Raw genomic sequence first — 12,221 nt, 5'->3', positions numbered from 1 at the left:
TTCCATAACAATTTTTGCAAAATCAAAGTTGCTGTCATTATTACTACAGTCGAACCTCAGGTTAAGGTGGGGATCCGTTCCTGAGGCCCCGCCGCAACCCAAAAATGATGCACCGCAAAGTGTTGCGTCTGCGCATGTGCACAATTTAGCACTTCTGCGCGTGCGCGAACAGCGCGAACCCGAAGTAACTCGTTCTGGTACTTCCGGGTTTGCGCCGGTCTCAATCCGAGGGCAACATAACCCGAGGCTCCACTGTATTTATCAAGTTTTGTACAACCGTCCTTCATGGAAAGATCTCTGGGCGATTCACAATGTAAAAATACAGAACGAGACCTCCAAATGCACAATAAGAACAAGGCAAAACCAATAACCCACAAACACATGTAAGAGGACCCGTGCGTTAGCAGCGAGTAAGGCCGATTTCTGTCTTACATGACAGCACCCTTGAATTCGGGAGGGCTGGGGCCATGGGATCGGCTACAGATCTGTTGCCAGGTCCTTTCTCCACAAAGAGGCACAAGTTTAGGGTCCTCAGATTTTTCAATTCATTCATTTATTCAATTGATATCCTCACTGCCTCATGAGGGGGGGAGTTCCACAGTTAACTCTGCGCTGCGTGGAGGATTTCTTTTTATCCGTCCCAAATCTTCCAACTCTCAGCTTCATTGGATCCCCATTCAAAGCACATCCTTTCCCTCAAAGAATTCTGGGGGCTGTAGTTCACCCCTGAAAACAAACCGGTCAATATCCTAACGTCATTATACAAATCTCTGGTGCATGCTGTGTTACCACGCGTCAAAAATATTTTACAGAGCTGGAAAAGGTTCAGAAAAGGAGTATTGGAAGGAGCAAGTCCCTTACGAAGAAAGCTTGCAACGTTAGGGGCTTTCTAGTTCAGAGGAAAGGTGAGCGAGAGGAAACACGAGAAGAGATGTATAAAATTATGCCAAGTGTACAGAAAGTGGAGAGGGAGTTTTTCTCCTTCTCTTGTTACACTAGAATTCGGGGAGATCCGATGAAGCCAAATGCTGGGTGATTCTGGACAGGCAAAAGGAAGCCCTTCTTCATGTAACACAGTTAGACTGTGGAACTCCCTCCCACTTGAAGCAGGGATGGATGGCCATCAACTTAGATGGCTTTAAAAGAGGACAAATTCACAGAGTGGCAGATCAAGTTGATGGATTATGCCGAAATGGCTAAAGTGACCAGAAGAATCGGAAATCAGGAAGACCAAAATTTTAATAAGGAATGGGGGAAATTTATGACTTATCTTAAAGACCATTGTAAGCAGTTAAAATCGTTAGTAGGATTGGAATAAACCTTGTAGTTTAATGAAGAATTTTGGATACAGTGGAGAGATAAAAGATTTGAAATTATATTATAAAAGATGCAGGAGGAAATGATTAACAACAGGACCCACAAAGGGGAGGAAGCAAGTCCAGGAGATTTTTGGAATTTTGTGTTTATGTTGTATGTTGAATATGTGACTGCCAATTTTTAATCTGAAAAAGCAAATTATACACACAAACACACACACAGAGAGAGAGAGAGAGAGAGAGAGAGAGAGAGAGAGAGAGAGAGAACAGAAAGCAGCCAGGTCAGCATGGAGGCTGCTCTCTGCACATCCTCAGAGGCACCCTCTCCTTGCTTGCAGTAGGGTTGAGCCTTGTCATTTGGAAGCAGCTCAGGGAACAGATTGATACTGAGTCCATCAAGGTGGGCCTGATCCAGCAGGCTCTTCTGACATTCTTAGGTTCCATCCTTGGCATCTCAGCACCTGAAACCTTGGAGAGCCATTGACCGCCAGTGAAGACAATATGGAGACAGATGCTCCTTCTTGGACTATCAAACTATTTCTTGGTGCTTGTTCCCCTGCAAAAAATGGAAACAGGTGACTATTATTAGGAAAAGGGAAACCTCAAAATGATATATAATGAGGACCCACAAAAGGGAGAAGTCCAGGAGATTTTTGGAACCTTGTGTTTATGTTGTATGTTGAATACGTGACTGTCAAATCTTAATCTGAAAAACCAAATAAATACATTAAAAAGAAAACAGGGTGCTGGCCCAGATGGGTCATTGAGATGTACCATTGACGGTGGAATATAAATGGAAAAAAGGTAAAGGTAAAAGGACCCCTGACTATTAGGTCCAGTCGTGGCCGACTCTGGGGTTGCGGCGCTCATCTCACTTTATTGGCCAAGGGAGCCGGCGTACAGCTTCCGGGTCATGTGGCCAGCATGACTAAGCCGCTTCTGGCGAACCAGAGCAGTGCACAGAAATGCCGTTTACCTTCCTGCCGGAGCGGTACCTATTTATCTACTTGTACTTTGACGTGCTTTCAAACTGCTAGGTTGGCAGGAGCAGGGACCGAACAACAGGAGCTCACCCCATCGCGGGGATTCGAACGGCCGACCTTCTGATCAGCAAGCCCTAGGCTCTGTGGTTTAACCCACAGTGCCACCCGTGTCCCATAAATGGAATAGAATCATAAAACTTTAGAGTTGGACCTCAAGAGCCATCTAGTCCAACCCCACTTAGTGCAGGAAGGAAGGAAAATATTGAATAAACGTCTTTCTCTGTGTATGTTTGTGGTTTTCTCTGTGCAGGACAGCTTGGTCTATTTGCTGAATCGCGACCAGCACACCGTCGGCCAGAGGACTCAAGCCAGCAAGCCCAGCATCAGCCTCTCTGCTCCGGACATCCTCCCCCTCCATTGCACCATCCGGAAGGTCAAGGCGTCCGGCCGCTCGAGCCACCGCCCGGAGGAGAAGCTGGTCCTGGAGCCCATCGCCGGGGCGGCCGTCTCCATCAACTTCTCTGAGGTGGGCAGGACGGCAGCTCTCCACCATGGCGACCTCATCTCCCTCGGCCTATACTACCTACTTCTCTACAAGGACCCCGTGAAGACGCAGCCGCTGCCCGCCCAGACCCTCATGAGGCTGAAGGCCGCGCGCCGAGCCTCCGAGCCTGAGCTGCCCTCCACCTGCAAGGTCTGCGGCAGCCAGGCGAGGGACAAGGGCTCGTCGGCCAAGAAGGCGCCCGCGCCGCCGCAGGGATCCTCTGGGCGGAGGGGAGGCCGCCGGAAGCTGCAGCTGGAGTTTGACAAGGCCAGTGAGGACCTGCTGTTGCGGAGGATCATCACGCTCATCGAGCCCACCAGCGACGACCACAAGCTGGCACCCGCCTTCCTCCTCTGCCTCTGCGTCCAGCACTCGGCCGGCCACTTCGGGCCCGGGGAGTTTGGCCATCTCCTCCTCAAGTTGGCCAAGATGATACAGAGGACCGTGTGGGTCAGTATATATTGGATATACCGTAATACCTCGGGATAAATATGCTTCAGGATAAGTATTTTCGGGTTGCGCTCCGCAGTGACCTGGAAGTAACGGAGCGTATTACTTCCAGGTTTCGCCGCTCGCGCATGCACAGACGGTCAAAATGATGTCCCGCGCATGCGCGGAAGCGGCGAAATCCGACCTGCTCCGACGCAGTCTTATATTCTATTTAGGGTGCGAACGGGGCTCCGGAACGGATCCCGTTCGCATCCCGAGGTACCACTGTATTGTGGGATGTGATACATAAGTAGCAGTCAAGTACAACATTCCTCGTTTTCCTAGAGTGGACTTGCAAGGGGATGGATGGTCCAGCCAGTCGGAACTTCCTGTTTCCTCCTGGACTGGGACATACCTCCTCTGGCATGTGACTAGAGGTGGGCGTGGCCTTACCTGTCCAGGTAACAAAAGCACAAGGTACACAGCCCTCCTCCCTCCTTCTCCATCTTCCTTTTGTCGTGTGAACTGCTGTGACTGCCAGTCTGCACTCACTGAGATTAACCCCCTATATGGGGTAGACCCACATGTATATACTTTGTAACTAAGTCTGCCTTCAGGGATTCAACTGTGAACTGATGATGTGAGTAAACTTCTTTTATATACTTTGCACAAGATTGTGGTGCGTTTATTATTTTAAGAGAGATATAAGGGGACTTACCAGGAACCTAATATTGAGAGGCTTAAACAAACCCGCAACCAGCTACCCGCTGTGCGTTTAGAGGGGAATGTTAAAACTCTGCTAAGTTATAGAACTTGCCTGCGCAAGTTAGGAAGGATATTAATAAACAGTATATCTTCTCCTGCCTCCCTGAACATTCCCACATATATAATTGAATCTCTCTCCTTCTTTCGGTTGAAAAGAACAGGGCCTTTTTAGTGGTGGCTCCCCGTTTGTGGAATGCTCACCCCGGAGAGGCTTACCTGGCACCATCATTGCATGTCCTCTTTAACCAGGCCTGAAGATTGGTTGTCCTTCTGCAAATCTCTGGGTTTCCCTGCTGCAAATGAACACTCACTACGGGGGGAGGGATGGGGAGCTTATTGTGAGAAAACGTGGCTAGCAAGCAAAATTGGGACTGGCTGGGCAGATTTGGGCACTTTCTCATCTTCACAGTGTCAGTGATATTCATTCCCTTTCCCTTTCTTTGTTTCGTTCCTCGATTCCAGGAGAAAACAAACGAACTAGCCGAGAAACAATCGCAACAGTAAGTCTTCTGCATCCAGGATTTCCGCTTCTTTCTGCGAAAAGTTGCTTCCAAATAAATGTGCATGTAGGTTTCGGTTTGCATGCCGCCCAAACCAAGCTCTGTGTCATCCTGGGGGGTGAGGAGGATGCCTATAAAATATAGCATGCAAATGCATCATATAAGAAGCAGTATTTATCTTAAAGGCGGTGTCTTGACTCATGCAAAGCCTATTCAATTGCAAAGCACATGATAAAAGGACTGGTTTTCACAGTACAGCAAGCCATGGTTTATCCATGCTTTGTGTGACTGCCTGAACCTAGTGCAGCAGACTAGCCCTGTTTTGTTTTCTGGCAAGAAATTGCAGTGCGATGTCATCGGTCTTTGCTGTTCTTGCTAATTATTCACAGCCTGGAGAAAATGGAGAGAGATTGTTTCTTTTTCCTACCACTAGAACGATTGGACATGTAGTGAAGCTAGATTGGAAAATTCTGGGTGAATAAAAGAAAATTTCCTTTTATCTATTCCGAATCTTCTGACATTCAGATCCAACTCCCAAGAGATAGCCTTAATATGAACATTTCTTAATTAAATTTGCTTCTGCGGTTGCATAACCATTCTGGACAGAAATACAACCTCGGTTTTCGAGCGTCTCGGAAGCAGAATGATTCAGAAGCCGAAAACCGGGAAGTAATTGCTTCCGTTTTTGAATGCGCCTCGGAAGTTCAATGGCTTCCGCTGCGTGCTTTTCCATTTTTTCAATGGATTTTGCCAACCGTCCATTGATCCTTGGTTTTCGAACGTTTCAGAAGCCGAACAGTCTTCTGGAACGGATTACATTCGAAAACCGAGGTTCCACTGTACTTCCTCCAAGAGAGGGAATAAAAAAGGGTTGGAGTGGAGTAAACTGGCTGGTATCCAGATCTGTATTCTGCAATTCTGCTCAAGTGCAGAAAGGCTTCAGAGACCCCAGAGGGATTTAGGATTTAGCATCCACTTAAACCCCTAGGAGAACCTTCAAACGTCACCCAAAGGTCACAGGAACCAACGTCACAAACCTGCGTCCCCTTCCCTCCAATGCCTGGCCACACACAACATACAAGGCCACCTCCTGTGATTCCTAATTCAAACCCTAGAGTCCCTGATACTTGTCTATCTGTTTGTTTATTGCATTTATTTATTGCATTTATAAGGGACACGGGTGGCACTGTGGGTTAAACCGCAGAGCCTAGGACTTGCCGATCAGAAGGTCGGCGCTTCGAATCCCTGCAACGGGGTGAGCTCCCATTGCTCGGTCCCTGCTCCTGCCAACCTAGCAGTTTGAAAGCACCTCAAAGTGCAAGTAGATAAATAGGCATCGCTCCGGCAGGAAGGTAAATGGCATTTCCGTGTGCTGCTCTGGTTCGCCAGAAGCGGCTTAGTCATGCTGGCCACATGACCCAGAAGCTGTACGCCGGCTCCCTCGGACAATAAAGGGAGATGAGCGCCGCAACCCCAGAGTCGGTCACGACTGGACCTAATGGTCAGGGGTCCCTTTACTTTTATTGCATTTATCCCACCCTTTTCTCCAGGGAGCTCAAGGTGACCCCAACCTCATTTAATCCCCACAACAGCCCTGTGAGGTGGGCTAGGCTGAGAGGCAGTAACCAGCAGTAACCAGCCGTGCTTCACGGCTGAGCACGGCTAACTGCTACACCACGCTGCCTCTTACACTGCAAATTTTGCTTCAGTTGCATAATCCACCTGGGTTGCAGAATGCTGCTTGCCTTGGCACGGAATTAGGGTTGACCGCCTTACAGAAGCCTGATCACTTCTTGCAGTTGTTGTTCCACTTGATGCTGACAAACGGAGTGTGGAAAGGACAAATGTCTCTGTGCGCTACGTCCGGCCTTTTTCGGTCTCCTTTTCTTTATTGTCGCCTTATCTTGGTTGCAAAGCAACTCAGCCAGGCTCTCCTAGCGTCCTTTATTTGCTCGGTTGCATTCCTCCTCCGATTCCTTAACAACCCAGGAAGGCATCTGATGAGAGAAGGAGGGGACTTGATTAAGACAATTCATTCAGACAGGGTTGAATTATTATTGCGGCAATCTATATGTAACGCAAAAACAAAAAGCAGTGCTTCGGTGCAAGGGGAAAAAGAATGAAACCAGATCCAGATTTCCTTGTCCTCTTCAGATAATTGGAACAGTCTTAATATAAGGGAGCAGAGCTGGTGTGTGCAGTCTCTCTCTGGAGCCTATCATTTTGGTGAAATGATCCCATATGATTTTATTTATTCTTTTGGAATAAACAACCAATCTTGGCGCCTGGAGACTGGAGAGACTGTAAGGAAATGCTGGTGGGAAGAAGAGGGGCATATCCTTCTGAAAAAGAAGGCTGCTTCTCAGGAAGCTGGGGTTTAGCAGAGCCATGTGGTGCAGTGGTTAGTGCAGCCTACACCAACATCTGGCACTCTCCAGATGTTTTGGACTATAGTTCCCAAGTGCCCCAAATTTTCCCCAGGAACCTCAGGTGGAATAGCCATCCCTGCACCGGTCAAAGCCCTTCCACGTTGTTCCACATCCTGCTTGTGCGATTTCAACTTCATGTGCTTGGCAGCTGGCCGGCTGAACTCGCCCAAATTAAATGCAGAGAGCTTAAAAGCTCTTTGGGGGCAGCTTTCTCCCTAAGCTCTCCGCCTTGCTTCCCGGGCTCTGGGAGGCTCCTGCAGAAACCCAAGGCAGTTGTGTGAGATCTTGCGAGGGTCTCTCAGAGCCTGGTGAGCAAAGTGGAGGTTCAAAGATCTGTTTGGAGAGGGGTGGTGTTGTGCATGAACTGCGTCCCTGTAGCTCTGCCGGGATGCCTCTCAACTCTGCGCTTGTCTCGTCAGCCAGGATCCTGCGTCTCTCTCCCGCTTCACCATCAAAGACCTGCTCCCCGACTTGCAGCATGTCCTTTTCTGGATGTCGAACTCCATCGAAATCCTCTACTTTGTCCAGCAGAAATCCCCGGTTTACATCCAGAGCATGGAAGAGGAGCTGGACATGAAAGGTGTTTTTATTATGCTTTTAGATTGGTTGGAAGCCACCTGGAGTGGGTGGGGTCAGGGCTGGATTTAGGTGTGATGAGGCCCTAAGCTCCTGAAGGTCATGGGGCCCTTTCTATGTCCAGCTGTCCTTTGTCAACAACAAATTGTCTCTGTTTTTTGTGTTGAATATATGCTAGTATATGGTAATTTATGGACCTAATAGGTATCTCAAGCCATTTGCACATGTTACTCCCCTTCCTCCTCCTGGACATCTAGTTTTCTGTGGGGTGGTGGGGTTGGTATGGAGGACCTCTAAGCCAGCTAAGTCCCAACTGGAAGCCTGCTGTGGCTCAGCCCTGACATGGGTGGGCAAGAATCAGGCTTCTTGATTCGCTCCCTCTGAAGACGAGCAGGGAGGGCGTCCAATGGCAGCTGAGTATGTGCAGCTGAGATGAGTTTTACAGGTCCAGAGTGACACCCATGGGAGCCTTTTATCAGGGTGGGGGGCAGAAGTTGGACGGGGCTGTTGCCTTCCTGCCTGGTTGGAAAGAAGGGGTGCTTTTGGCTGGCTGGACAGGCTCTCTCTCTATTTCTGCAACTCTTGTTACCCGAAGGAGGCCATAAACCCGGTCGGTTTAAAAGCTTAGCAAACTTCACTGAGTTATTTCACATACATAGAGTCGTGGGAGTCTCTCCGTCTTCACATTTGTGGAGTTGGCCGTGTGGCTCTTTCTGTGCTGGCTTGGAACCCCTTCGCATTCTCTGTCTTTTCCTGGCGCATTAACCTAATGCGATTTTTAAAAAATGATATTTAAATTAATTGCTTTATGGGATTATTAAGCGTGTTCACCTCTCTGGGTTCCTGCAGCAAAAGGGGCGGTTTGCAAACGTGAACAATAAATAAACACATTAAGGTTTTGGTCTCTGAATGCGAGGCTTTTTGGGTAGAGCTACAGAGGTGCCTTTTCTCGAGGAGCAAACGCTCAGCCCCAAATGTTGGGCTCAGCCCTCCTCCTCCTTTCTTTTTCCTGTCTCCCATTTAGGATCCAAGGAATCTCTCATTTCCCTGACCATCACTGCCAGCGAAGAAGCCATGACGGTCCTTGAGGAAGTCATTATGTATACCTTCCAGCAGTGTGTCTATTACATCTCCAAGGTAATTATATCTCCCTGCTGCTTCCAGGGAGCTGTGGGGCTGAGGGCTGCTTCTCCTGACCGAGGTACAAAGACTGGAAAATCCCCCTGTCAGGGGTTTAGGAGCAGAGGCACGGGCAAGGGAGGAAACAGAGAGCGAAGGGGAGGAAGCAGAAGAAAAGATGAGTGATGACGACGACCCGAGATCTCCTAGTCTTTCCAGTGAATCAGAGGATTCACAGAAAGGAGCACCAGTGGCCAGGGCAAGGGGGGAGTCAAGGGGGGCACCCCAGGAAGATAGAGCCAGAAGGGACTCAGGGGGGAGCAGCTGGAAATCGGGACCAGCGTCACCGCCAGGAAGCAGGGAAGAGGAAGGGAGCCAGGGGGGAAGCGCTGGCAGCTCGCCACAGGAGGGAGGGCATGAGTCAGGAGTGGCCACACCTCCATCGGGGAGCGAAGAAACGGTTAAGAGGAAGGTGGAAGGTTGGGCGCGCGCGCCAAGTTCAAATGCAGAGGAAGGCGGCGCAGTAAGCAGCCCCGAAAGGGAACCAGGTCCTAAAGCCCGGCGCAAGGAGGCAGGAGGGTCCGGGTCAGCGTCAGAAGAATCCCGGAAGGAAGAAGCCCCGGGGGGTAGAGGGACCCAGAGGAGGACAGTCAGGCGGAAAAGGTGGAGCAAGGCTAGGATATTAAGTTGGTGCACAAGGGGCGGAGATTCAGACGGAGCTTCGCCGATCTAGCTACTAGACGTAGAGTTTGCGCGCAGCAGCGTGAGAATGGAAACTGTAATTCAATAAAGACTTTTACTTAATGATCGCTGGCTAGCGTGATCCTCTGTGAGCTAGGATCTTCAAGCAGCTCTGACAGTAAGCTCCGTCTCCCCATTGTGGGCATCTACAGCCTCGAGGAGGGGAGAGAAACAGGTGCCTACTAGCGAGCTCACGAACGGCAGACGACATGACGGCTGAGCAGCAGATAGAGGACCTCAGAAAAGCAGTGGCACAACTGAACGCCGAGGTTCTCGCATCCAGGAAGAGAGAGGAGGAGGCAGCTGCCGCCTGCAGGGATCTCCAGGTCAGGTTAGACGTGCTGACAAAGCAGACACCCCGGCAGGAGGGAATTGGGTTGGCGAGACGGACAGGCGGGCTGGTCTCTCACTTCGATGGGAACCTGCAACAGTATCCCAACTTTAGAGCCGACGTACTGTGCGCACTGCAACTGCTGCATAAAGACTTTAGAGATGAACAAGAGAGAGTGGGGTTCATCATGTCCCATCTGCATGGGGATGCGAAAGCATGGCTACGTAATTTATGGAGAGATAAGGATCCGGCGCTCCAGAATGCGGATGCCTTTATTAAAGCGATGGATGGGTGCTTTTTATCAAGTATTGACGTGGATCTGGCACGGAAGGAGGTGCATGGGCTGAGACAAGGGAGGGCCAGCGTCAGGCAGTATCATGCCCGCTTTTTCGCCTTGGTCAGTGCCCTGGAATGGGACAGAGATTCGGCTCCTGTAAGAGACCTCTTTTGGGAGGGGCTGCACAACTCGATTAAAGATGAGATCGCGAGGGGGGAGAGACCCCGAACCACCCAGGAGGTCGTTCAGAGGGCACTGGCAGTGGGGGTGAGGCTGGAAGGACGTCCGTGGAGCAAGGACGAAGGGCGTGGAGGGCGCGAACCAGCCGGGGGCCCCTCCTTCCTTCCCAGAGAAGCAGCGCGGGCGCAATCCACGCCTCCGCCAGGAGGAGGAGCCGAACCTATGGAGGTTGGAGGTGCAAGGGCTCAGTCAGCAACCAGAGCCCTAGCACCGGCTGCAGTGAAAGCGAAGCCTCCTAGAGGGAACAGGAAGTGTTACGTCTGTGAGGAACCAGGGCATATGGCAAAAGAGTGTCCCCAGAGGCCCCACAAGCTCACTGCAGCCTCAGCAATGGTGACTGCAGCAACGCAGCAAGGAGGACCACAGCAGGGAAACGACACAGTCTGGCTGGAGGAAGAGGCACTGGGGCCCAGCCAGACGTGTTAGTGACGCAGTCCCCAGAGATTTTACAGCCCGTGAACCCCCTCCCGCCCAAACCAGTAGTGAGGCTCACAGCATCTCTCCAGCTGCCCAATGGAATCACCATAGACGTGCCAATCACCATTGACTCAGGCAGCAATGCGGACTTTATAGGGCAGGACTTTGTCGACAGGCACGCTGTGCAGTTGCTGCCGGCCACACTGCCCCTGCAGGTTGTCACGGTGGATGGCAGGGAGCTGCTCGGGGGGCAAGTGGTGAAGCAGACGCCACCAATGGTGATGCGACTTGGGAATCACAGAGAAATCATCAGCTTCAACGTCACTCAACTATCTGACACGCCCGTTGTATTGGGCATGAGTTGGCTGGACAAGCACAGCCCAACGATGGCTTGGTACCAGAGGCAGCTGACCTTCGGCTCTTCCTTTTGTGCTGAACACTGCATTGTGCCCAGGCAGGAAGGAGAGGAAGAGGAGTCACAGCTGCTGCTAGGCACGCTGCAAGCGATTCCCCACAAGTACGCTGAATTTTTGGAAGTTTTCTGCGAGAAGGAGGCAGACAGGCTACCCCCTCACAGACCATATGACTGCAAAATTGACCTGCTGCCGGGGGCGGCGCTGCCTAAAGGGAGACTGTATTCCATGTCAGAGGACGAACTGCAAGAACTCAAGGAGTTCATTGATCATAATTTGCAGCGCGGCTTCATCCGGGAGTCCAAGGCAGTGGGGGGCAGTCCCGTATTCTTTGTTAAGAAGCGGGACACGCCCCAAAAGAGACTCGTAGTGGATTACAGGATTTTGAACAGTGTGACTAGGCCATCGGACTTCCCCATGCCCCGAATTGACGACCTCCTCGCAAAGGTACGGAAGGGCAGAGTGTTCACCAAGTTGGACCTGCGGGGGGCGTACAACCTCATTCGCATGCGGGAGGGTGATGAGTGGAAGACAGCCATGTTCACGCCACTGGGGACCTACGAATATAGAGTTATGCCTTTTGGATTGCAAAATGGCTCCCACGTTTTTCAAGCATTTATGCATCACGTGTTGGCGGGACTTCTCTACAAGACGTGCGTCTGTTTCTTAGATGACATCCTGATCTTTTCGGAGTCGCAGCAGGAGCATGACAAACACGTCAAGGAAGTGCTGAGCAGGCTAAAGCAACATAGGCTCTACGCCAAGCTGGAGAAGTGCCAATTCGACGTGACGGAGGTGGATTTTCTGGGCTACAAGCTGTCTGACAAGGGGCTCGCCATGGACAGCGCCAAGGTTCGAGCGGTGTTGGATTGGAAGAGCCCGTGCAACCGGAAGGAGGTCCAACGGTTTGTCGGCTTTGCGAACTTCTATCGCAAGTTTATCAAGGGCTTCGCGATGCAGACGGCGGCCATCACTGACACGCTTAGCTCCAAGAAAAAGAAGTTCATTTGGACAGAGCAGGCGGAGCAGTCCTTCCAGGCACTCAAGCGTCTCTTCGCGTCGGAAGAGCAGCTGCTTCATGTCAACCCCAGCAAGCCGATGAGGGTGGAGACAGACGCTTCGGACAGAGCCGTGGGGGCGG

The 12,221-nt window shown here is 50.9% G+C and overlaps 2 protein-coding genes across 4 annotated transcripts in view; both read left to right on the top strand.

Moving 5' to 3' along the window:
- Nucleotides 1-12,221, top strand: part of LOC308572870 (uncharacterized protein) — a gene marked incomplete at its 5' end in the record, with an annotated part of 179,729 nt that overhangs the window by 105,136 nt on the left and 62,372 nt on the right. The window lies entirely within an intron of this gene.
- RADIL (Rap associating with DIL domain) overlaps nt 1-12,221 on the top strand; it is an 81,728-nt gene that overhangs the window by 43,742 nt on the left and 25,765 nt on the right. For all 3 annotated transcript variants that reach the window (XM_081169394.1, XM_081169396.1, XM_081169395.1), the window contains 4 exons: nt 2,610-3,293; nt 4,500-4,537; nt 7,386-7,546; nt 8,567-8,679. In XM_081169394.1, coding sequence (XP_081025520.1) covers nt 2,610-3,293; nt 4,500-4,537; nt 7,386-7,546; nt 8,567-8,679 — 996 coding nt within the window. The remainder of the gene's footprint in view (nt 1-2,609; nt 3,294-4,499; nt 4,538-7,385; nt 7,547-8,566; nt 8,680-12,221) is intronic.

This window comes from Podarcis bocagei, assembly GCF_964188305.1.
Source record: "Podarcis bocagei genome assembly, chromosome: 14".
Taxonomy (NCBI): Eukaryota; Metazoa; Chordata; class Lepidosauria; order Squamata; family Lacertidae; genus Podarcis; species Podarcis bocagei.
Note: the sequence above shows the minus strand (reverse complement) of the source record. Positions and strands in the feature narration are given on the sequence as shown.